This window comes from Hemitrygon akajei, chromosome 23, assembly GCF_048418815.1.
Source record: "Hemitrygon akajei chromosome 23, sHemAka1.3, whole genome shotgun sequence".
Taxonomy (NCBI): Eukaryota; Metazoa; Chordata; class Chondrichthyes; order Myliobatiformes; family Dasyatidae; genus Hemitrygon; species Hemitrygon akajei.
In genome coordinates, this window is record NC_133146.1 from 27,317,214 (window position 1) to 27,340,078 (window position 22,865).

The 22,865-nt window shown below is 41.0% G+C and overlaps 1 protein-coding gene across 1 annotated transcript in view; it reads left to right on the forward strand.

The window, feature by feature from the left end:
* The first annotated feature begins 10,502 nt into the window (after positions 1–10,502).
* ank3b (ankyrin 3b) overlaps positions 10,503–22,865 on the forward strand; it is a 634,594-nt gene continuing 622,231 nt past the window's right edge. The window contains exon 1 of the mRNA XM_073027286.1: positions 10,503–10,822. Coding sequence (XP_072883387.1) covers positions 10,778–10,822 — 45 coding nt within the window. The 5' untranslated portion in view covers positions 10,503–10,777. The remainder of the gene's footprint in view (positions 10,823–22,865) is intronic.

Consider the following 22,865-nt stretch of genomic DNA (forward strand, 5'->3'; position numbering starts at 1 on the left):
TGGACCAAATGGCCTAATTCTGTTCCCATGAACTTGTGGTTTAAAACCTTTGTATGGCACTGACTAATTCTTAAACATGATGCTATGTTCATTACTGTGCACCACAGTTTAGGAAGGATATCAAAACCTTGCTGTCTTCAGATTGGGGGACAGCACATCTCTAAGGTCTCCAAAAGCCACACTCTCCCCTGCCAGTGGGGAGACAAAGCATGAATACGCACAGAAAATCCACAGACATGGATTTAGCAAGGTATACAAACCAATTACAGGTCCACCATGCATGTCAAAGAGAGCGATATCTCTCTTCCTGATAGGCTGAGTACTTTCTATGCATGATTTAACCAATTGAATGATATGACATCAAGGAAAGCCCCCTCTCTTCCTGAGGAACAGGCACCCTGTCTGGCGGCAGCTGAGGTGAGAAGGACCCTAGCCACGGTAAATCCACGCAAAGCTGCAGGGCCAGTCAACACCCTCGTCAGATGCTGAAGGACTGTGAGATCCAGCTAACATTGGCCTTAACGGACATCTTTAGATAGATAGATAGATACTTTATTCATCCCCATGGGGAAATTCAACTTTTTTCCAATGTCCCATACACTTGTTGTAGCAAAACTAATTACATACAATACTTAACTCAGTAAAAAATATGATATGCATCTAAATCACTATCTCAAAAAGCATTAATAATAGCTTTTAAAAAGTTCTTAAGTCCTGGCGGTAGAATTGTAAAGCCTAATGGCATTGGGGAGTATTGACCTCTTCATCCTGTCTGAGGAGCATTGCATCGATAGTAACCTGTCGCTGAAACTGCTTCTCTGTCTCTGGATGGTGCTATGTAGAGGATGTTCAGAGTTTTCCATAATTGACCGTAGCCTACTCAGCGCCCTTCGCTCAGCTACCGATGTTAAACTCTCCAGTACTTTGCCCACGACAGAGCCCGCCTTCCCTACCAGCTTATTAAGACGTGAGGCGTCCCTCTTCTTAAAGCTTCCTCCCCAACACGCCACCACAAAGAAGAGGGCGCTCTCCACAACTGACCTATAGAACATCTTCAGCATCTCACTACAGACATTGAATGACGCCAACCTTCTTAGGAAGTACAGTCGACTCTGTGCCTTCCTGCACAAGGCATCTGTGTTGGCAGTCCAGTCTAGCTTCTCGTCTAACTGTACTCCCAGATACTTGTAGGTCTTAACCTGCTCCACACATTCTCCATTAATGATCACTGGCTCCATATGAGGCCTAGATCTCCTAAAGTCCACCACCATCTCCTTGGTCTTGGTGATATTGAGACGTAGGTAGTTTGAGTTGCACCATATCACAAAGTCCTGTATCAGTTTCCTATACTCCTCCTCCTGTCCATTCCTGACACACCCCACTATGGCCGTGTCATCAGCGAACTTCTGCACATGGCAGACTTAATATATCTATGAAACAGTCCACTGTCCCTGCAGGCTTCAAGGCAGCCTGCAGGTTCAGCACTGAAGCGAGTGCTGATGGCCACAGTCGTGGAGCCAGGTTCAGCGATGGCTGTAGGCGCGTTGCACGGTGCCCAAAAGAGCAACAGTAACTGGCCTAGATGATTACTGACCAGTGGCACTGACTTCAACAATCATGAAGTGCTTTGAGTGGCTGGTAATGGATCATATAAAATCCCACCTTCCAGCTACATTGGACTCTTTTGAGTTTGCCTACTGCTCATCCTCTGATGATGCCATAGCCTCAGCCGTAAGCTCCGTACTGTCAGACCTAGAAAGTGATACCTTGTACACCAGGATGTTGTTCACTGACTTCAGCTCAACGTTTAATATGATCATCCCTTAGAGGCTTGTGGGTAAACTGCCCTTACTGGGACTCTACACCCCTTCCTGTAACTGGATCTTGGACTTCTTGACAAAAAGACCCCAGTCAGTCCAAGTTGGCAACAACATTTCAACGCCTTGCTGCTGAATACGAGTGTCCCCCAGGGCTGGATGCTCAGTCTGCTGCTATTCACACTGACGACTCGTGACTTTTTAAAATTTATTCATTTGTGGGATGTGGGCATCACTAGCTAGGTAACCCTAGGTAATTTTTAAGGTAAGGACATGTTCAGCATAGCTTTGTAGGCCGAAGGGCCTGTACTGAGCTGTAGGTTTTCGATGTTCTATGTTCTAACTAAGCCAGCATTTATTGCCCATCCCCAGTTGCCCTTGAGAAGGCGCTGATGAGCTGCCTTCTTGAACCGCTGCAGTCCCTGAGGTGTAGGTAAACCCACAGTGCTGTTAGGGAGGGAATTTCATGATTTTGACCCAGCATTACCAGATTCAGCTCAAACTTCATCATTACTAATAATACGACCGTAGTTGGCCTCATCAGCAATAATGGTGAGTCGGCATACAGAGAGGAAGTAGAGAGGTGATGCACCATCAATAACTCACTCTGAGACGTGAGAAGCGAGATATCGGCTTTTATTGACAGGAAGAATGAACAACACTACATCCTGGAGAATGAGGCCGGACCCAGGCCTCAATCGCCTTTATACAGGGGTCTGTGGGAGGAGCCACAGGAGCAGTCAGCAGGGGTCTGTGGGAGGAGCCACAGGAGCAGTTAAGACAGGTATATGTAGTTCACCACAAGAGGCTTATCAAATGGTGCAAGGACAACAACCTGAGTCTCGATGTGGACAAGACAAATAAAGATGATTATGGACTTAATGAAGCCGCAGGTTGACCACTCTCCATTGTATGTCAATGACTTTGCCATGGAGAGAGTGAGGAGCACAAAGTACCTTGGTGTGCACAGAACAGACGATCTAACCTGGGCCCACAACAGCTCCTCACGAGTCAAGAAGGCACAGCAGTGTCTACACTTTCTGAGGAGAATGAGGTGTACAAGGTTCCCTGCCCCCATTCTAACAAATTTCTACAGGAGCACCATTGAGGGCACCCTGTCCGGCTGCATCATTGTGTGGTACGAAAGCTTCAAGACCCCAGAGAGCACAGGAAAAACTGCCAAGAGGATAATCGGAGTCTCCCTCCTTCCCCCCTCCCCACCCTATTTGTGGCATTTACCAGGAATATTGTAGACAAAGGGCCCAAAGCATTGTTGAGGATTCCTACCACCCATCCCACAATTTCTTCGACCCACTACCATCAGGAAGGAAGTAGAGAAGCATCAGGACTAGTACTGCCAGAATAGGTAAGAGCTTCTTGCCTCAGGCTGTGAGACTGATGAATACCCGGCCACTACCAAGGTCTCGTCATGAGACAGTGAGCTGTTTACAGTTTACCTGTGCTGCACTTTACTTCATGCATCAAAATCAGAATCAGATTTAATATCATCAGCATATGTTGTGAAATTTGTTAATGTTATAACAGCAGTACAATAAAATACATGTTAAATAAATATAGAGAAAAGACAGGGTTACATTAAATATATAAAATAGTTAAGTTAAAATAAGTAGTACAAAATAACAGAAATAAAAAAGTAGTGAGATAGTGTTCATGGGGTCAATGCCCATTTAGAAATTCAATGGCAGAGGGGAAGCAGCTGTTCCTGAATCGCTCAGTGTGTGCCTTCAGGCTTCTGTACCTCCTTCTTGATTATAACAATGAGAAGAGGGCCCATCCTTTGTGGTGGGGATCCTTAATGATGGACGCAGCCTTCCTTAGGTGCCGATACTTGAAGATGTCTTGGATACTATAGTGGCTGGTACCCATGACAGAACTGACTAATTTTACAAGTATCTGCAACTTTTTTTGATCCTGTCCAGTAGCACCCCCTCCCCCCACACCAGATGGTGATGCAGCCAGTCAGAATGGCTCTCTATAGTCTATAGTCTATTTGTAAAAGTTTTCAAGTGTTTTAGTCGTCAAACAAAATATAGCGCTGTTTTGCCTTCTTTATATCTGCATCAATATGTTGCGTCCAGGTTAGGTCCTCAGAGATATTGACACTCAGAAACTTAAAATTGCTCTCTTTCTCCGTTTCTGATCCCTCTATGAGGATTGGTTTGTGTTCCCTCGTCTTACCCTTCCTGAAGTCCACAATCAGCTGTTTGGTCTGCTGACATTGAGTGCAAAGTTGTTGCTGCGACACCACTCAATGAACTGGTATATCTTGCTCCTGTACGCCCTTTTGTCACCATCTGAAATTCTGCCAACAACGGTTGTTATCATTAGCAAATTTATAGATGCTGTTTGAGCTATGCCTAGCCACACAGTCATCAGTGTAGAGAGAATAGAGCAGTGGACTAAGTACACATTCCTGTGAAAAGCCAGTGTTAATTGTCAGCGAAGTGAAGATGTTATTTCCAATCTGCATAGATTGTGGTCTTCCAGTTAGAACATAATTTGAATTACATTTCATTAACTTATTTATCATATAATCTTTTGATTTATGTGCTATGTATAATATATATTGTATGTGTGCACTGTGGTCCTGAGGAATGTTTCATTTAGTTGTGTACATGTGAAGTCAGATGACAATAAACTTGAACTTGTGAGGATACAAAAAAGATTTATTGAAATGGCTCTCAAAAAGGTGTCTACACATGGGAGCTTTGTAGGCTTATTACTGATTTAGATACGAAAGAGAGGTTGGTAGGTTTCCAAATATTAAGGGATTCAGCGGGATAGGATTTGTACAGAAATTTGGTGTTGAGTAAAATATCAATTATACTATAATTGAACAGTAGAGCATTCTTTTCCTGCTGATCATATTACTCCTCTTTCTAATTTATTTGACATCCTGTTTTAGCCCATATAAAAAATGGAGACCTGAAATTATTCTCCTTGGTACAAAGAACGCAATACTTAAACAAATTATGTGCTTTGAACAAATTATTTAAGATTTATACAAAGCATTAAAAACTCTTTCCACTGACAGAATCACCAACCAGAAGACCCAGAGCCTTCCCCTCCCATTTCAGCATTCCAAAGGGATTATTCTCTTATTCACACTCTGATGCACTCCTGTATTCCTGCTAACCTTTCTTTCATGTCCAATGACATCTGTCCTTTTAATAAGAAATAAAACTCCAATTGTACTTACAATTTAATACTTGGCGTACACTACTCACATTGTGATCCCCTCTGCACTGGGGTAACCATATTAGACTAATGACTGTTCTTGCCAGAGCAAGGTGGTACTGTTTTTCACTGGGCTTTCTTGGCACAGAGTTGCTCTAGATTGTTTCCCATTAATTTGCTCTGACAACCTTCCAACAACCATGCAGTAGCCATGAGGGTAGCACCTTATATGAACCCTTATAGAAACAGAGAAAGATACAGAGAAGAGGTGTGAGGAAAAATGCAAGGATGATTATTTTGCATTTATTTAGGCGTCAGTTAATCCATAGCAATGGGTTTTAGTGTGCCGCTTGTGATGGCTTTATGGGCATCACCATGGGCAAAAGTACAATGTTGTCATGGTCCTGATTGTTAATTCCCTATCTTGCTCCTAATTTTCTTTGATTATGCCATGGTCCCGATTGTTAATTTCCCCAATTGCTTCCAATTCTCTTTAATGATGGCACACCTGGTTTCCATCAAAGACTCAGTATAAGAACCTCTACATCACAATCACGTCACCAGTTTGTTGGTCTTTTTACCTGTGAGTAAACGGCATTTCCTGATCGCTTAGAACCGTTTGTTCTAAGTTTAGCTCCAGTTTCAAGGGTTACCTGTGAGACTCTGTTTCTCTGAGTCAAGGCTCTGTGTCAAGTCTTTGAGTCAAAAGCTCCGGGTCAAGGTTCCATATCAGGGCTCCATATCAAGATCCCTCCTGCTTGCTATTCGACGTTTACGCCCGTGTAAAACATCCAAACTCAGTCTCCATGCCTGTGTCCTGCACTTGGGTTCGCTTCAGTCGCTCATTGCAACAAATGTATTGCATAGTGACAAAGAGGGTGGGCAAGTTAGTGACTGGGAGTACTGAGAATGAGGTTACTAGAAGCTGTCAGGAATTACTTGTGCAAGAGGGGCCTGGACAAAAGGGGTTGTATGACCTGTAGCATCCCTTCTCTTTCTTCCTCCTTGTACTTCTGCTTCTCATCTGGGAACTGTTTGCTCATTATTGTGTAACATGCAGAATCTCATAACAAATCTTGGCATCTATTTGGTACTGCAGTGCCCCTCCATTTCCTAAGGTTCTGTTGAACCACTCCAATTACCCTCAAGTGTAACACCAAGTTTCTGATCACCTGTGTTAATTTTGCATTCCCATTCCATCTTCATTTCTGTCTTCTGCTTCCTATACTATTCCAAAAAAAGCTTAAAGTAATCATGATATACACCACTCTGTTTGGTTGGGTAGGTGCAATATTTTGGAAACCAGAGAATTTAACATAGAGATAATGATTGAGTAAATAGAGGTGGTAAATTTACACCAAAAGAGTGACATAACTTTTCTGGACAGAGATATAAATAAGGATTAGATTAGAATTGGCCAGAGAAGGATGTATTTAAGATGGTATGTGTCATGGTGGGACTTTTGTGTCTACAAATCTGTGTTACTATTTCTTAAACATTGTCAGAAACCTGGTCTCCACTACATTCTGTGGAAGAGGATTCCAAACCTTAGTGCTAAATGCCTTGCCCTGTATCCTAAGACTGTTATGGACACCATCCTCAGGGGAAGCAATGCCAGGATTTTGTATATTTCAATGAGATCCTCTATTATCTTTTAACCTCTAGTAAATACAGGACTAGAAAAGTCAAACTGTTCATAAGCAATAGAACTGCAATCCCAGGAATCAGACTATTGAACCTTAGAGATATTTTCTCCACAACAAGCTTCACCTTTCTTTGGTAAACAAACCAAAACTATGCACACTTCCAGGTTTGGCCTGACTAATTCCCTGTATAATTGTAGCAAGAAATCCTTCTTTCTAGAACCTCTTCCAATGAAAGCCAACAAACCATTTGCCTTTTTTAACTGCTTGCTACACTTATAAGTTTGCTTTCAAAGATTAATGTACAAGGACATCCAGATACCCTTTTAATTTGCATCTGTGACTTCCTGCTTGATGCCATTCCCAGCATTACATGACCTTTTGGCGATGCATAGACAACTTCTACCAAAATTTTCCTGTCCCTTCATGTGTCTCAGCTCCACCTGGACCTTGGTTCTATATCCTTTATTACCATTACTCAGCTTTAATCCTTGAATATTGGCACCCTACCTCTTTGTCTTTTGTGTCTGTCCTACCTAAATATTGAATATCGTTGGATATTCAGCTGGCAGTTTTGATGAACTTGCAGTCATATTATATTTTTTTTTACATCCATTGCACTATTAATTCATCCAACTTAATACAAATGTTTTTTGCATTAAAATATTGAAGCTTATTAGTACTTAGCTTACCCAGACCCCGTTTATTGGTGTACTTTTGTTTGAACTCGCTGTTACTTCCTTCCAAATTGGTTATCATTATTCCCAATCCTTTCATGCTCTACTTCATTTTTTTCTCTTTCTCATTCTAGATTGCTCTCCACCAACCTCACATTCCATTCCACGGTTAGTTTAAAGCCCTGTTGACATCCAGAAATTTAGTCCCAGCATGGTTCAGATATGGTCTGTCCCAATGGATCAGCTCCATTTCCCAATACTAATGACAGAGTCTCGCAGATCAAAACCCAGTTCCCCCACACCAATATCCCTAGTCCTATTAACCCTACTTGCAATTGGATCAGGAAATAATGCAGAGATTAATATCTTTAGTGCTTCTTTTTATACATTTAGTTCCAAATATTAGCAGGAACTTTTTCTTTGGCCTGTGTTGATAGTACATACGAAGACCATGGCTACTGTATCCTATCTAATTCACTCCATGTTCCTCTCCAGCATGAGTATATCATTCTTCACCCTGGCACTGGTCAAACAGCATAGCCTTCGAGACATATGCCCCTGAATGCAGACTACATTGACTATTCACCAGCAACATTGTCCTCTGCTGCAACCACCTTTCATTTATCTTGAAGCCATTTCACTTGAATGGCTTCTTATATTATGCTGCTGTGCCTACTTTGCTTGTCCTCTGTCTAATGTCCACACATATAAGAACTTCAAGTCTATTGGACAAGTTCAGGATCTGAAGTTCCTGAGATAATAGTTTCTGGATCCCTAAATCTGCATCATAAGCAGTCACTCTCTCTTATTGTTGATCATATGCCAATTACAGGCAGTGAAAGTCAAGTTTATTGTCATTTGCACAAGTATGTGCATGCACGTGCGCTATTGAAAACTTACTTGTAGTAACATCACAGACATATAGAATCATTTAATCAGGGTTCACAAGAAAAAAAGCAAATATTACACAATTTTTACAAGAAACTACTAATAGAACAATAAAAAGTTAATTTTAGTGTAATCAGCATTCCTCAATTGTGGTGATTAGGGTTTTGCTGATTGGTTTATGAACTGAATGGTCAAGGGGAAGTAGTTGTTCTTGAAACATCTGGTGTTGGACTTCAGGCTTTTGTATCTCCTGTCCATTGGTAATTGAAGATGTTGTGGCCCAGATAATGGGCATCTTTGATGATAGATGTTGCCTTCCTTGACATGCATCTCTTATAGATTATATAGATACTTTCCCTGAGATGGATACTTTCAACAGTACATCTGTAAAAGTTTGCTAGAGTGTTTTATGACAAGCCAAACCTCCCTAACCACCAAAGAAAATAAAGGTGCTGGTGGGCTTCCCTTTTGATTGAATCTATGTACTTGTCCCAGGACAGGTCATCTGACAGGTTAATGGCTAGGAATTTAAAGCTGCTGACTCTCCCCCTCCAATCCCCCTGTGTAGGCTTGCACATTTTTACTCTCCTTCCCTCCCTGAAGTCAACAATCAGCAAATTTTGTTGACATTGGTTGAGGGATTCTGTTTCAGCACCACTCAACCAGATATCCTATCTCTGGGTTACATAAGGGTTCAGTTCCTGGGAACCATTCCATTAACTATTTTTTCCTTACGTCCTTAACAATTTCAGTGAGGGTTAATTAATATGAACATTTATCTGTCTTCTCCGTGTCATTACAATGCTATAGAATCTGAATGTCCCACATTCAGCTGCCTGTTTTGATGGATTTAAATTATCAATGTTATATTGTTTGATAAATCATTTTACAAGTATCAGTCCAAATGATTGCCTTGCCATTTACCAATGCAAAATTCGGCAAGTGGCCTTCTGGCATGATTCTACACCTGTGTCTTTAACAGACAGTGGTGACTACAAGTTTTCTTTTGAAGACTGGTTGTCCTTTGAATGAACTAGGTTTTACCTTTTCCCATGACTCTTGAACATGTTTCTATTTCTATAACTCTCTTCCCTGTCTTAAAAAATTCAAGTTATGGGAGTGTTAAGAATAAAGTCGGATTTCCTAAGTCACCTCTCCGAAAAGTTGGTGAGCTGCAGTACTCTAAAGGTGAGCAAAACCCTTAGTAATTTCCCTCCCTCCCTGATGCCTCGCGATTTATGCATTTGAGGTTTCAGTTCCTCATTAAGGAGATTTTTCAAGCTAGTGGCATTCAAGCAGATGCTAAATTCCTGGGCAAACCGAGTTCTCGCATATTGCAACCGATTTCTTGTTCTCTTATTATCTTAATAATTAGTTTAGTATTCATAGAATTATTTATCTCGTGTATTAAATTTGGTTAAACTTTGTTTAAATGATGGGTTAATTTAACATTCCACCTTGTGTCTCGCTGCCTTCCCGTGACGTCACACTGCCGCCTAGTTGCCCCTATCGCAGCCATTCTCCTGTGAGAGCAAAATACAATTGCAGGTTTAGCAGGTAAACAAGGAAGCAATAGAGCTCCTTTAAAAAACACTCAAATTTTGATTTTTGCTCTGCCAATAAAGTTAAAGTTCCCGTATACAGCATGTGAAAAATGTCTTTATTTTATTTACAAATATTTGTCCTTATCCACATAGGAATCTCTGATTACCTGCAACTACTCAATTAATACGTTAAGTTTAACCTTTTAAACTACTGTCGGCAAAGACTGATGAAAGGCAGCCGGCCTGGCATTTTATTTAGATCCGTTGATGCAAGATGGTCAAGTTGCTTCTACAACCAGGACAAAAGTTGGACGAAAAGTTCAGCAACAGGTGAAAGGTGAACTGGGTTCGGGGAATAAGTTGGTAACCATATAGTAAACAAACTTGCCTAGAACCATTTGGCTAAATTTAAACGGCAGGTTCAATTCATTTTTAAATACGAGACTACAACTTAAACAGAAAATATAAAGTTTGATTTAAATTAGGTTGCGCTCTCTCTCCGTTTAGAATTGGATACAAACACAGTAATGTATTTCAATCCATATTGGAATCATAGCCGTTTGTGCTCGATTACCAAAGACTGCTGTTCCCACTCTGCAACAACTACTGATTATTTACCCGGATCGTCTTCAGTCAGTAGTCGCCGCGTTGTTTAGTAGTAGTAATAGTACTCGGGATTCCCCGGGGAATCGGATTTGGTTCGATCCAGAGCGCCCAACGTGTGCTGGAAACTCGCCTACACTCAACACTTTGCTGCCATCTAGTCTATGAATTTGCATTACTGTGGCAGGGGAGGAGGCACCACTCTGTTGCTACCTGCAGTGCATGTCCTGCTGGTCTACTCACAACGGGACGAGCTGCCGCCTCTTTAAAACCTCAGCGCACGACTTTGTCGTGTTCCGAATAATCTCCCGTCTTCACCCCCCAGGCCTCTTCTCCTGTCAAATATTTACGTACTCTAAAAGTGAAACGAGTGAGAGGCGACTGGGTTGAGCCTGAAGAGCAGAAACATGGCCTCCTCCCCTACTGGAGACACGGACGGACTCCCCGAACAGGTGAGAAAGGGCCGTTGATCCCTATAAATCCATTTCTTCTTGTTTCTGACCATTTGCACCCGTCTCCGCTGTGGCGCCTATATAGTTTGTTTCTTCGGTATGTAGTTAACTCCTGTCTTCGGTAAATGTATAAACCGTGCAAAATCAAAATTATCCTAAAACTTAGTTTCCACTGACTTTTTTTTAGATTGCAAGAAGTGCATGTCCTGGTTTATTGCGGCCAATGTAACAAGTCCCCTTGGTTTTATTGGTCTGCAGTGCGTTCCTCTCCTAAACACAGACGCATAAGAATTTATTTGTGGTCATATTTAAATCCTTATTCGTTTTCTGACCCACCTTGTTTGGAAGTGGATGGCTGTGCAGCGCGCATATTTTAAGCGAATGTAGTCAGAATCAACAGGTTTTCAGCATTTCCTGGAAGGGGAGTGAGCTCGAAATCCAGGTGTGCAGCATTGGATTTGCGCAATCCTGTCGCCAGATCAACAGCATACCCATAAGAGACGCCTCCAGAATGAGTAGATTAATATCGCTCTTTAGTAGAATCCGTCCTTTCATTCCACGCCTCCCACCCTGCTAAAATTCACTCAGTTTTAGATATTTTTAATCTCATCGACCCACTTTAAAGGATTGATGTGTATCCTACACTGCCCCACAGCGATATTGCAAATCTGAATGTGAAAATACTGAAAGTATTTCATGGCACGGCTCGTTTGTTTTGTACTAAATTTCATCTGAGAAAGTTTTATTCCCTCTTTACACTGTTGCTTTCTATTAAGGTACGACAGATAGATTTTACTAAAGCTGTGCGTCAAGTTCCGTGGACTGGTTTGCCACTGATTGTAAATTATATTATCGTCAAGAAATAGACTACAAACTGAAAAAGAACTGGTTCCACGCAGCGCCAACCTCTCTGGTTATGGGATCTTTTATCCTAGTGGAATTCAATATGTTTACATTGAGCGTCTTACCCGTTGGATGAATGTTAATTTTCCTTGTATGGGCGTTCGTTTGCGTAGACAGTTTTCATATACCTGCTTGTGGTTTAGGATTCATGAATAACCGGGCAATCCGTTTTTACATCACTTGCCATAGATGTGGAATTATGAATTAACGACAGTTTCATTATTTTTGACGAATATTGAAAAGTTAGGAAAAAATTTTATGGGGTAAACATTTTCAAACCAGCTTCCACTACCGAAGTTAGAGATTAAATGTTACTGCCCAAAGCAAATCTGAGAAAGAAAACTTCATTGTATTGTGCTCATATATGATAAAAAATCTATGTATCTCTATTTTCTGCAAGCTTTCTACTCCTGATGCCTAAACAAATGGGTATCTGAAATAAAAATATAAAATCCTGAAATTCTCTGGTCAGCCAATGACTGGGAGGGAAAGAAATTGAATTGACTTTGCAGGTATGGAACCTTTCATCAGAAGTATGTGTGTACAAACACAATTTTATAGTAGCTGATTTTTTAAAAGTGACACTGTTCTCTATGGCTGAACACAATTAGAATCTGAAAGAGTCATGATGATTTTTCTATTTGTTCTTAAAAGCAGCAGCTTTTTTCACCAGTAACAAGAAGTACTAAGTGTGTGTCATAGTAGTGTAAATTTGACTGTGATTGTGAATGGAATATGCTACTCACTTAAAGTAAAGAACTGAGTACTGTTGACAAGCTGTTGTTTCCTGTCACCCTCATATTAAATCATGTCTCTTTATTTGTGCAAAATTCTATACGTAGCCTATTACTTTGGAATAAAATACTCATTTATGCAACAAGGATGTTGCTGGCAGTGCCAGCTTTACTTGCCTATCCCAAATTACCTTCAACCACTTCATCCCTACTTACAACTTTAGAGGTATGCAGTGATGTTGGGCGAAGGAAGGATTTATCTGTAGAAATAATGAAGGAATACCAATTATATTTCAAACTAGGACTGTGTGGTAGTATTAACACATTAGTACTGATTATCCTTGATGATGGCCGCTGGGAATTTTGATGCTTTTGAAGAAGTTTGGGAGAGTTCCTATAGTACAGCTTATGTTTGGTCCACATGCTGCAATCCTTCTGCAGGTGGCAGAGGAAATGAATGTTTGGGATTGAGTTGTTCCAGTCCTACACCTTCTTTCCAGCATCGGAGAGGGCCCAGAGGGGTTCATAAGGATGATCCCAGGAATGCAGGGACTCCCAACCTGGGGTCTGTGGACTCCTCGGTTAACGGTAGGGGTCCATGGCATTAAAAATATTGGGAACCCTGTGCTAATATGAGGAGTGTTTAATGGCTTTGAGCCTGTACTCACTGGAGTTTAGAGGAAGGAACTCATTGAAACCTTTTTGAATATTGAAAGGTCTAGATAGTGAATGTGGAATGGATGCTTTCAATGGTGGGGGAGTTTAGGACCAAGAGGTATAAGGACATCCCTTTAGAACAGAGATGAAAAGGAATTTCTTTAGCCAGAGTGTGGTGAATCTCTGGAATGATGTTGTGGAAGCCAAGTCATTGGGCATATCTAAGTGGAAGTTGATAGGTTATTGATTAGTAAGGCTGTCAAAGGTTACAGAGAATGGGATTGAAAGGGAAATAAACCAGCCAGGATTGATGGCAGAGCAGACTTGACGGCCCAAATGACATAATTCTGCTCCTGTGTCTTATGATCTCTTTCCAATGTTGATGACTTTTGTTGAGTGGTGCCAAACATAATAATTTGCTTGTCTCCAAATCATAGTGCTGTGAGTTCAAGACCCATACTAAACATAGACTTCCTTGTCTTAACTGTTGTTTTCAGTATCAGAATCAGGTTTATTATCACTCTCTTGTACGAAGTGAAATCTATTATTTTGTGGCAGTAGTAACAGTGCAAAAACATAAAGAATAAATGCAGAATAATTACAGAATAAATAATGCAAAAAAAGGAATGATGAGGAGGTGTTCATGGATCATTTGGAAATCTGATGACAGAGGTGAAAAACCACTGAATGAGGGTCTTCAGGCTTCTGTACCTCCAACCAGACAGTTATACAGATTTTATCCCTCATCCCTCAGACGCAAACATTATCTCAATATTGCCACACAGATGCTTTATTTTCTGCATGGCAAGAGTGACTATGCTTTTTTTTAAAAAAGAGAGAGCACACTTCATTTGTTGGTTTCTTTGGGAAATCGAAAGAGATTTTGCATAAGGCTGACAGAAGGTAACATGTGTTGTTATTGTTATCTGACACAGCTGCTATTACGCATAATATATGGCCAAAGCGGTCTTCCATGCATATCTGGGAGGAAATTTGCTAGATTGAGATGATTTCACATTTATATTGCTGTTAATATTGAAAAAGATATGCATATTTCAGGGACAAGAGAATAATAAACCAATAAAAAGACAATGAAATATCCATTCTTGTAAGTAAGAGATCTATTCATTGGTAGGATATGCAAATAAGCTGTAATAGCATCATTGTGGGTTGCTAGCAGGTTAGTAGTGTAATCTGAATCTTGTGTTAATATGTTGTTTTGGATACAATTCTTTTTTCTATTTTGCAATAAATATACGAAGATGTTAATTCTACGAGTGAATGAACACTTATTTGCATCTTAAATGGTTGGTGAGCTTCAGCAATCATTAAAGTCCTCTTGATAGTATTGACAACATTATTTCAAATTGTACAAAAATGAAATACATTTCATATGTAAGAGAATAAAAATGATTGGAGTATATACATAGCTGCCAGATAGCTATCCTTTGCCATAAATATCATAATTTCAAACAAACATTTTCATATTTATTTTATAATGTATACAATTTATATTTACTTACTGTCCCATTTGAGTATTTCCAGTTAGAACATGTCAGTGTAATTTATTATTGAGATTGTAAGCTTAGATCATCTCCTGTGATGCATGAGATCATGTAACGATGTTACTCAATGAGAAGCAGGAAGTTCTATGTGCTCTGGCCAATATTCCTTATTCCAAAAAAACATTGGAGCAGCTTATTATTTCAATTGATATAATATCACCTGGACAGATTTGAAATTGTGCATGTGTGCATTACAAGAACTATTTCACACAATAACTTACGAGCTCAGATATTGTTTAAACTAGCTCATAGCTCTCTACATTTACTTTCATTAGATTGAGGAACTCTGATTTGTGGAATATGCACAAATCTTCAAATACATTGGTAGAATAAGTGAACCAATGTTCATGTACTCCTCCCAGCCAGCACTTGCCACATTGAGGCTCCAGTTGCACTGAGTTGATTCCATAGAGGGTGTATTTTGCACATCATTTTCCTGATAGATATTATACACTTGAAACAAACACTATTTTCTCTGCATTCATGGAATGAGATCACTAGGTGAACCGAGACAACGATTAAAGTGTGTCCTCAAACTCTCCTTGGGGGAAAAAAAAGGAGAACATTGCCACCAACTCTTGGCAATCCATGGCCCATGGCTGCTCAAGGTGGAGAGGGTTCTTTGTGATGAGATTGAGGATCTCAACTTGATGCATTGGGAGCACAGAGAGGCCCCATGTGAGCGGTGGAAGGAGTGAACCATCTCACAAACTGTTCATCCACACATTCCCTCAAGTACTTCCTGCCTGCTCTGTGGAGGGATCTTTTGTTCCTGTGTTGGTCTCATCAGTCATCTTTAAACCTACAAAACAATGCAGTTGAAGCAAGTAATCATTAATCATTGACACGGTGGTCAGCAGCACAGGAGCGCCGCAGGGAACCGTACTCTCTCCGGTCCTGTTCACCCTGTACACATCAGACTTCCAATATAACTCGGAGTCCTGCCATGTGCAGAAGTTCGCTGATGACACGGCCATAGTGGGGTGTGTCAGGAATGGACAGGAGGAGGAGTATAGGAAACTGATACAGGACTTTGCGATATGGTGCAACTCAAACTACCTGCGTCTCAATATCACCAAGACCAAGGAGATGGTGATGGACTTTAGGAGATCTAGGCCTCATATGGAGCCAGTGATCATTAATGGAGAATGTGTGGAGCAGGTTAAGACCTACAAGTATCTGGGAGTACAGTTAGACGAGAAGCTAGACTGGACTGCCAACACAGATGCCTTGTGCAGGAAGGCACAGAGTCGACTGTACTTCCTTAGAAGGTTGGCGTCATTCAATGTCTGTAGTGAGATGCTGAAGATGTTCTATAGGTCAGTTGTGGAGAGCGCCCTCTTCTTTGTGGTGGCGTGTTGGGGAGGAAGCATTAAGAAGAGGGACGCCTCACGTCTTAATAAGCTGGTAAGGAAGGCGGGCTCTGTTGTGGGCAAAGTACTGGAGAGTTTAACATCGGTAGCTGAGCGAAGGGCGCTGAGTAGGCTACGGTCAATTATGGAAAACTCTGAACATCCTCTATATAGCACCATCCAGAGACAGAGAAGCAGTTTCAGCGACAGGTTACTATCGATGCAATGCTCCTCAGACAGGATGAAGAGGTCAATTAGGCTTTACAATTAGGCAAAATGCCATTAGGCTTTACAATTCAACCGCCAGGACTTAAGAACTTTTTAAAAGCTATTATTAATGCTTTTTGAGATAGTGATTTAGATGCATATCATATTTTTTACTGAGTTAAGTATTGTATGTTATTAGTTTTGCTACAACAAGTGTATGGGACATTGGAAAAAAAGTTGAATTTCCCCATGGGGATGAATAAAGTATCTATCTATCTATCTATCTATCTATCTATCTATCCCAAATGATGAACATATTTAAATACTAAAGCTCAGAAGTTGCTTTGTGATATGCTGTTGCATTACATGAAATGCTGTCTTTCAGCTTATGTATTCCAGTGAGAGATCCTGTGGTTTTGCAAACTATAGCCATGGGGTCTTGAGGATGTGGGGGGGGGGGGGGGGTTGGGGAGTGGGGATGGTAAGGAAAGGAAAGGACCTGAAAATGTAAACTAGGCTTTTGAGGAGCCATGGCAACAATCCATCTCATCTCTCAGATTTGCTGTGCAGCTGAGAACATTTACAATTTCCATGCCGATGTAGATGTCACAAAGTTCTGGTCAGGTGTTACTCGGGATTTCCATGTTGGCAGAATCTCTGTGTTTATGATTGGCAGTTCTCACTTTTGGATGAGGCATGTGACTTTGTCAGCTTCTGCTCCCATGTGATCGGAAGAATAAACAATTTTTGTATCATCTGAAGAGGAATGGCAAGGGGTCAATATTTATAACTCAATTAACATCAGTGAAACAGTTTTTCAGTGTATTGGTTTCTTAGCCCTTTGCAAATTAAGCCTGATTTTTCAGGTACTGTAGTTATAATACTTCAAAATACTTGTTGTAAAGTTAGTTGGGATGTGCTGTGGCTGTGAAAGGCACTTTATGATGTGTAGGTTTATCTTTTCCTTCTGAATGTAAGCTGTGCAATGGGATCTTGAGACTAGAAAAGCTACACATAGTGGCCAATTTAATGCATGGGTACAGGTGTATCTAGTAATACAAATATCTAATCAGCAACTCAATGCATAAAAAGATGCAGACATCGTTGAGAGGTTCAACTGTTTAGACCAAACAGCAGAATGGGGAAGAAGTGTGATCCAAGTCACTTTGAATATAAAATGATTTTTGGTGCCAGACGGGGTGATTTGAGTATCTCAGAAACTGCTGGTTTCCTGGGATTTTCATGCAACAGAGTCTAGGGTTTACAAGGAATGGTGCAAGAAATAAAAACATCCAGTGGGAGGTGGTTCTGTGGGTGAAAACACCTTGTTAATGAGAGAGGTCAGAGGAGAATGGTTAGACTGGTTCAAGATGACAGGAAGGCAACAATAACTCAAATAATCATGTATTACAAGAGCGGTGTGAAGTAGAGCACAACACATCGAACCTCGAAGTGGATGTGCTACAGCAGCAGAAGACCACGAACATACGGTCAGTAGCCACAATAAAAGGTACAGGAGGTACCTAATAAAGCGGACAGAGTGGAAAATGTGGTTAGTGCCCAGTGTCCTGGCACAAGCAGAGCATCTGTACAATTTGATTGTGATATTGCACTAGGAAGCTCAGTTGCCATCTGCGTCAGATTGTCTTTATTTTGAACCATTAAGGGGGGGAGTGGGCAGCTATGTGGCGTGTCACATTCAGCTGTTCCACTCGGTTCCTTTGCTTGATGTGTTTCTAACACTAGGGTATTTTTAAAATTGCTGAGTTGACTTCCCTTGTGTGTGCTTACGATGACCTGCTTTGAGTATCCCTCTGAACATCCCTCTTTGAAGACTGGTTCTGAAGGAGGAGGGGATGGGTCAGAGTAGACATGTCAAGGCTGGAGGCAATCAAAACCATCTGTGATCACAAAGTACCGAAGCTCATCTGTATTTACAGAGTCTAGCTTTTGTATCAGTGTTAGTGAGGAGATCCTTGCATGGGGATCTGCAGATTATCCATTATGACTGTTCTATAATTAGAAATGCCTAGACCACACTTCGGGAAATCAAATCGTTTGGCTATCCTTCTTGAATACGGACAAGGGCTAAAGAGAAAGGCTCCAAAAATAAGGGCAACAAAGAGATGGTCACAGGAGGCAGAGGAGTGGCTATGGGATTGCTTCAAGTTAGTGGACTGGGCCGTGTTCAAGTACTCATCAGAGGATCTGAACAAATATGCCACAGTTATCACAGATGACATGAAAACAACCGTAGATGAGCGTACTCCACAAAATAATTCGTTCTTTTCCAGAACCAGAAACCCTGGATGAACCATGAGATCCTCAATCTGCTGAGGGCCAGATCAGTGATGTTCAGGTCTGGTGACCAAGTAAAATACAAGAGGTCCAGGTACAATCACCAGAAAGCCACCTCACATGTGAAGTGGCAATTCCAGACCAAACCTGAATCACTGAAGGGTGCTCAATAGCCATGGCAGAGCTTGAATGCTATTCCCTCCTACAAAGTGAAACCAAGAGACATAGATGACAACAAGTGTTTGCTCACAGATGAGCTCAATGCCTTTTACGTGCCTTTAACTGTCAAAATATGGAGGAACCTTCTCAAACTCCCCTAGCCCCTGAGAGCCCTGTGATTTCAGTCTCTGAGGCTGAAGTGAGAACATCCTTCAAAAAGATGAACCAAAGGAAGATATCCAGCCCAGATGGGGTACCTGGCCAAGTACTAAAATCCTGTGCTGATCAACTGGCTGGAATGTTCACTGAGATCTTTAACCTCTTGCTTTGGCGGTCTGACCTGCTTCAGGCAGTCTTCAGTTGTACCGGTGCCTAAGGACGTAGTAACATGCCTCAGAAACTATCGTCTAGTAGCACTTACATCCACTGTGATTGAATTGACTTTATTTCTTACATCCTTCACGTACATGAGGAGTAAAAATCTCTACGTTACGTCTCCGACTAAATGTACAATATGCTATCACAGTAATTTATAATAAATAGAACAGTCAATGTAACATAGAAATACATTCAAATTAGCATGAGTTAATCAATCTGATGGCCTGGTGGAAGAAGCTGTCCTGGAGCCTGTTGGTCCTGGCTTTTATGCTGTGGTACCATTTCCTTGATGGTAGCAGCTGGAATAGACCATGGTTGGGGTGACTCAGGTCCCCAATGATCCTTCGGGCCCATTTTTCACATCTGTCTCTGTAACTGTCCTGAATAGTGGGAAATTCACAACTACAGGTGCATGGGCTGTCTGCACCACTCTCTGCAGAGTTCTGTGATTAAGGGAGGTACAGTTACCATACCAGGCAGTGATGCAGCTAGTCAGGATGCTCTCAATTGTGCCCCTGTAGAAAGTTCTTATGATTTGGGGGCCTATACCAAACTTCATCAACTGTCTGAGGTAAAAGAGGCACTGTTGTGCTTTGAGAGGTTGGTGAAGATAAATATAAACTCCTGCCTGGGATGTGACTTGGATCCGCTCCTATTTGCCTCCTGGCACAACGGGTCAGCAGTGATTTCATTGGCTCTTCACTCATTCCTGGAACATCTGGACAGTGAAGATGCATAGATCAGGATGCCCTTCATTGACTACAGCTCAGCATTCAATGCTATCATTCCCTCAAAACTAATGAATAAGCTTCAAGACTTTGGCTTCAATACCTTCATGTGCAACTAGACCTTCTATTTCCTCACTGCAGACCATGGTAACAATATCTCCTCCACAATTTTCATTAGCACAGGTGTACCACAAGGCTGTGTGCTTTGCCCCCTGCTCTACCTGCATTATACTTAAGACTGTGAGGCTAAGCATAGCTTGAATGCCTTACTTAAGTTTACTGATAAAACCTGTGTTGTTGGCCAAATCAAAAGAGGTGACAAATCAGTATATAGGAGGGAAATTGAATATCTGGTTGAGTGGTGACACAACAACAACATCTCACTCAATATCAGCAAGACCAAGGAGCTGATTATTGACTTCAGGAGGAGGAAATCGGAGATCCATGAACCAGTCCTTATAGTGGTGGAGAAGGTCTGAAACACTAACTTCCCTGGTGTTATCATTTAAGTGGATCTGTACTAGGTCCAGCGCATAAGTACCATTACAAAGAAAGCATAGAAGCACCTCTACTTTCTTAGAAGCCTGGGAAGGGTTGCCATGTCATGTAAAACTGACAAATTTCTATAGATGTGTGGTGGACAGTAGATTGACTGGTTGTATTACAGACTGTTCCCACAGCCTATGAACTCACTTTCAAGGACTTTTTGTCATATGTTCTCTATTTATTGCTTACTTATTTAATATTTTAATATTTTCTTGTCTTTTGCACACTGGTTGTTTGTCCGTCCTGTTGGGTGTGGTCTTTTATTGATTCTACTGTTTTTCTTGTATTTACTGTGAATGCCTGCAAGAAAATGAACATCAGAGTTGAGTGTGTGATGCACCATCAATAACTCTCTGAGACGTGAGGCGAGATATCGGCTTTTATTGACTGGAAGAAAGAACAATCAGTAGTTGACCACCATACTACATCCTGGAGACTGAGGGCGGGGCTCAGGCCTCAATCGCCTTTATACCGGGGTCTGTGGGAGGAGCCACGGTCAGTGGGAGGAGCCACAGGAGCAGTCAGCGGGGGGGGGGGGGGGGGGGGGGCGCGTGTCCAGACAGGTATATGTAGTTCACCACAGTGTGATTACATATGTGTGCTTTGTTAATTTTCTTTCAACTTTGACTGGGACAGAACTCTAAAGTCCTGCAGCTAGACTTGGAAGATTCCTTGAGTGTTGATGACTTGTGGAGGAAAGTGGCTAAACAAGATTTCATAGGATTCCTTCCATTGAGAAATGTTAGCCAAATTGACAAGTTTGTAAGGCATAATTTATCATGTAGATAAGGGTGCCTTCTTGCAGTTTGTATGTATGTCATAGAAAAAAGGGAGAGCAACACAGAGATGCTCTGTAGCATTATTGTTGAGGTGGACTTCCCAAAGTGCTGACTGTACACTGGCCATATTACACCTTCCTTTACATTGTGTAAGTGTGCAATTAATCTCCGACCATGGGTAAAAACTTTTATGCATTTATAGACACATTAGGAGAGGCTGTGAAAGCTGTTGTCCTCTTGAAATCTCTTGCCCAGTATTTTTGCCCATCCCTACATGCTCTTGAAAAGTTGCAGGTGTTTTGGTAGAAAACCGAGATGGGTTATTCATTTCAAACTGTGTCAGTGATGGTACATCTAATATTAAGCCTGAAGAACCATCTCCAACAATCTAACACCTCCACAGTGCCAGCATAGAGAATTAGAATCACCATCTGAGATGATGGTATTGAATGCTGAGCTGTAGTCGATGAAGAGCATCCTGATGTATGTATCTTTACTGTACAGATGTTCCAGGAATGAGTGAAGAGCCAATGAAATCACTGCTGATCTGTTGTGTCGGAAGGCAAATTTGAGTGAATCCAAGTCACACCTCGGATAGTGATTCTAATTCTCTATGCTGGCACTGTGGAGGTGTTGGATTGTTGGAGATGGTTCTTACTCTCAAGTGGAAATAAAATATTTAACTGTGCTTAATTTTAATCAACATTTAATGCGTAACCAGTAAGACCTGTGACTTTGTTGTATATGGACTTCCAGCAATGTTTTTATTCCTGAGAGAAATGACCACATTTAAGATACTTGCTATTGTGTTCTCCCAAAGTTGTGAAAGATGCTAAATAAAGGTAAATTTCTTTGTCTTTTATACAAAAATTGTCTCAGTTGCTCATAGAAGATATGACTTCGTTATGTAGCTCCATATCTTTGGAAACTGGATGAACTCAGTACTTCAATACACTGATTATAAACATTAATAGGAATTACCCATTTGCAGTTGGGCCAGAAAGCATGATGATAGCTAGAACCAATTTCAAAAAGTGTACCCATGATTAGTTCAACTTGCAGCTTTGAGTTCGTTGCTGTGCATAAAAATATTCTTCTAATATTTTCCAGAAAATGTACACTTTTTTCTGTTTACTGGTTCAGTCAAAACAATCAACTTAATTTTGTAAATTATCAACAAAAGAAATAACTGATTTGTGGCTGTTATTTATTCGCTCTGCATCTCGAAGCCAAAGAAGTAGCATGAATACAGCATTCACTTGCCCACGTTGATTCTCCATGCGTAGATATGCAGGCATCTATGTTTTAAGTGAGCTTAGTTCAGAATAACTATTGGCATTCTATGTAAATAAACCTTTGGCTTTTGTTAGCGATTCTATGTGTTCTAAAGAGCCAAAATTCTCCGTGTTAGATCTCCAGACTCTTTGACAGGTGAGTAAGTCATTTTGGAAGCTGTGTGGCTCTTGGGAAATGATGTCTTTGTGCTCCCATTATTGAGGTATTAATTGCCTGGATGCTTCCTTTATATTGAACAATTGTCAGAGTCAAGCACATTTTTTCAGAGTCTGGTGTTCGGTTTTTATAAGAACTTCAGTTTTGTAACCTGTTTGATGATGTTTGATCTCAAGAATTAACTGGCCAGGATAGTAACTGTTTTCCATATGCTCACAGTGAATTGTAGCTTGTAATTTACACACAAATGATCTAAAATGTTGTGTTACAATCAAATGAGGATTA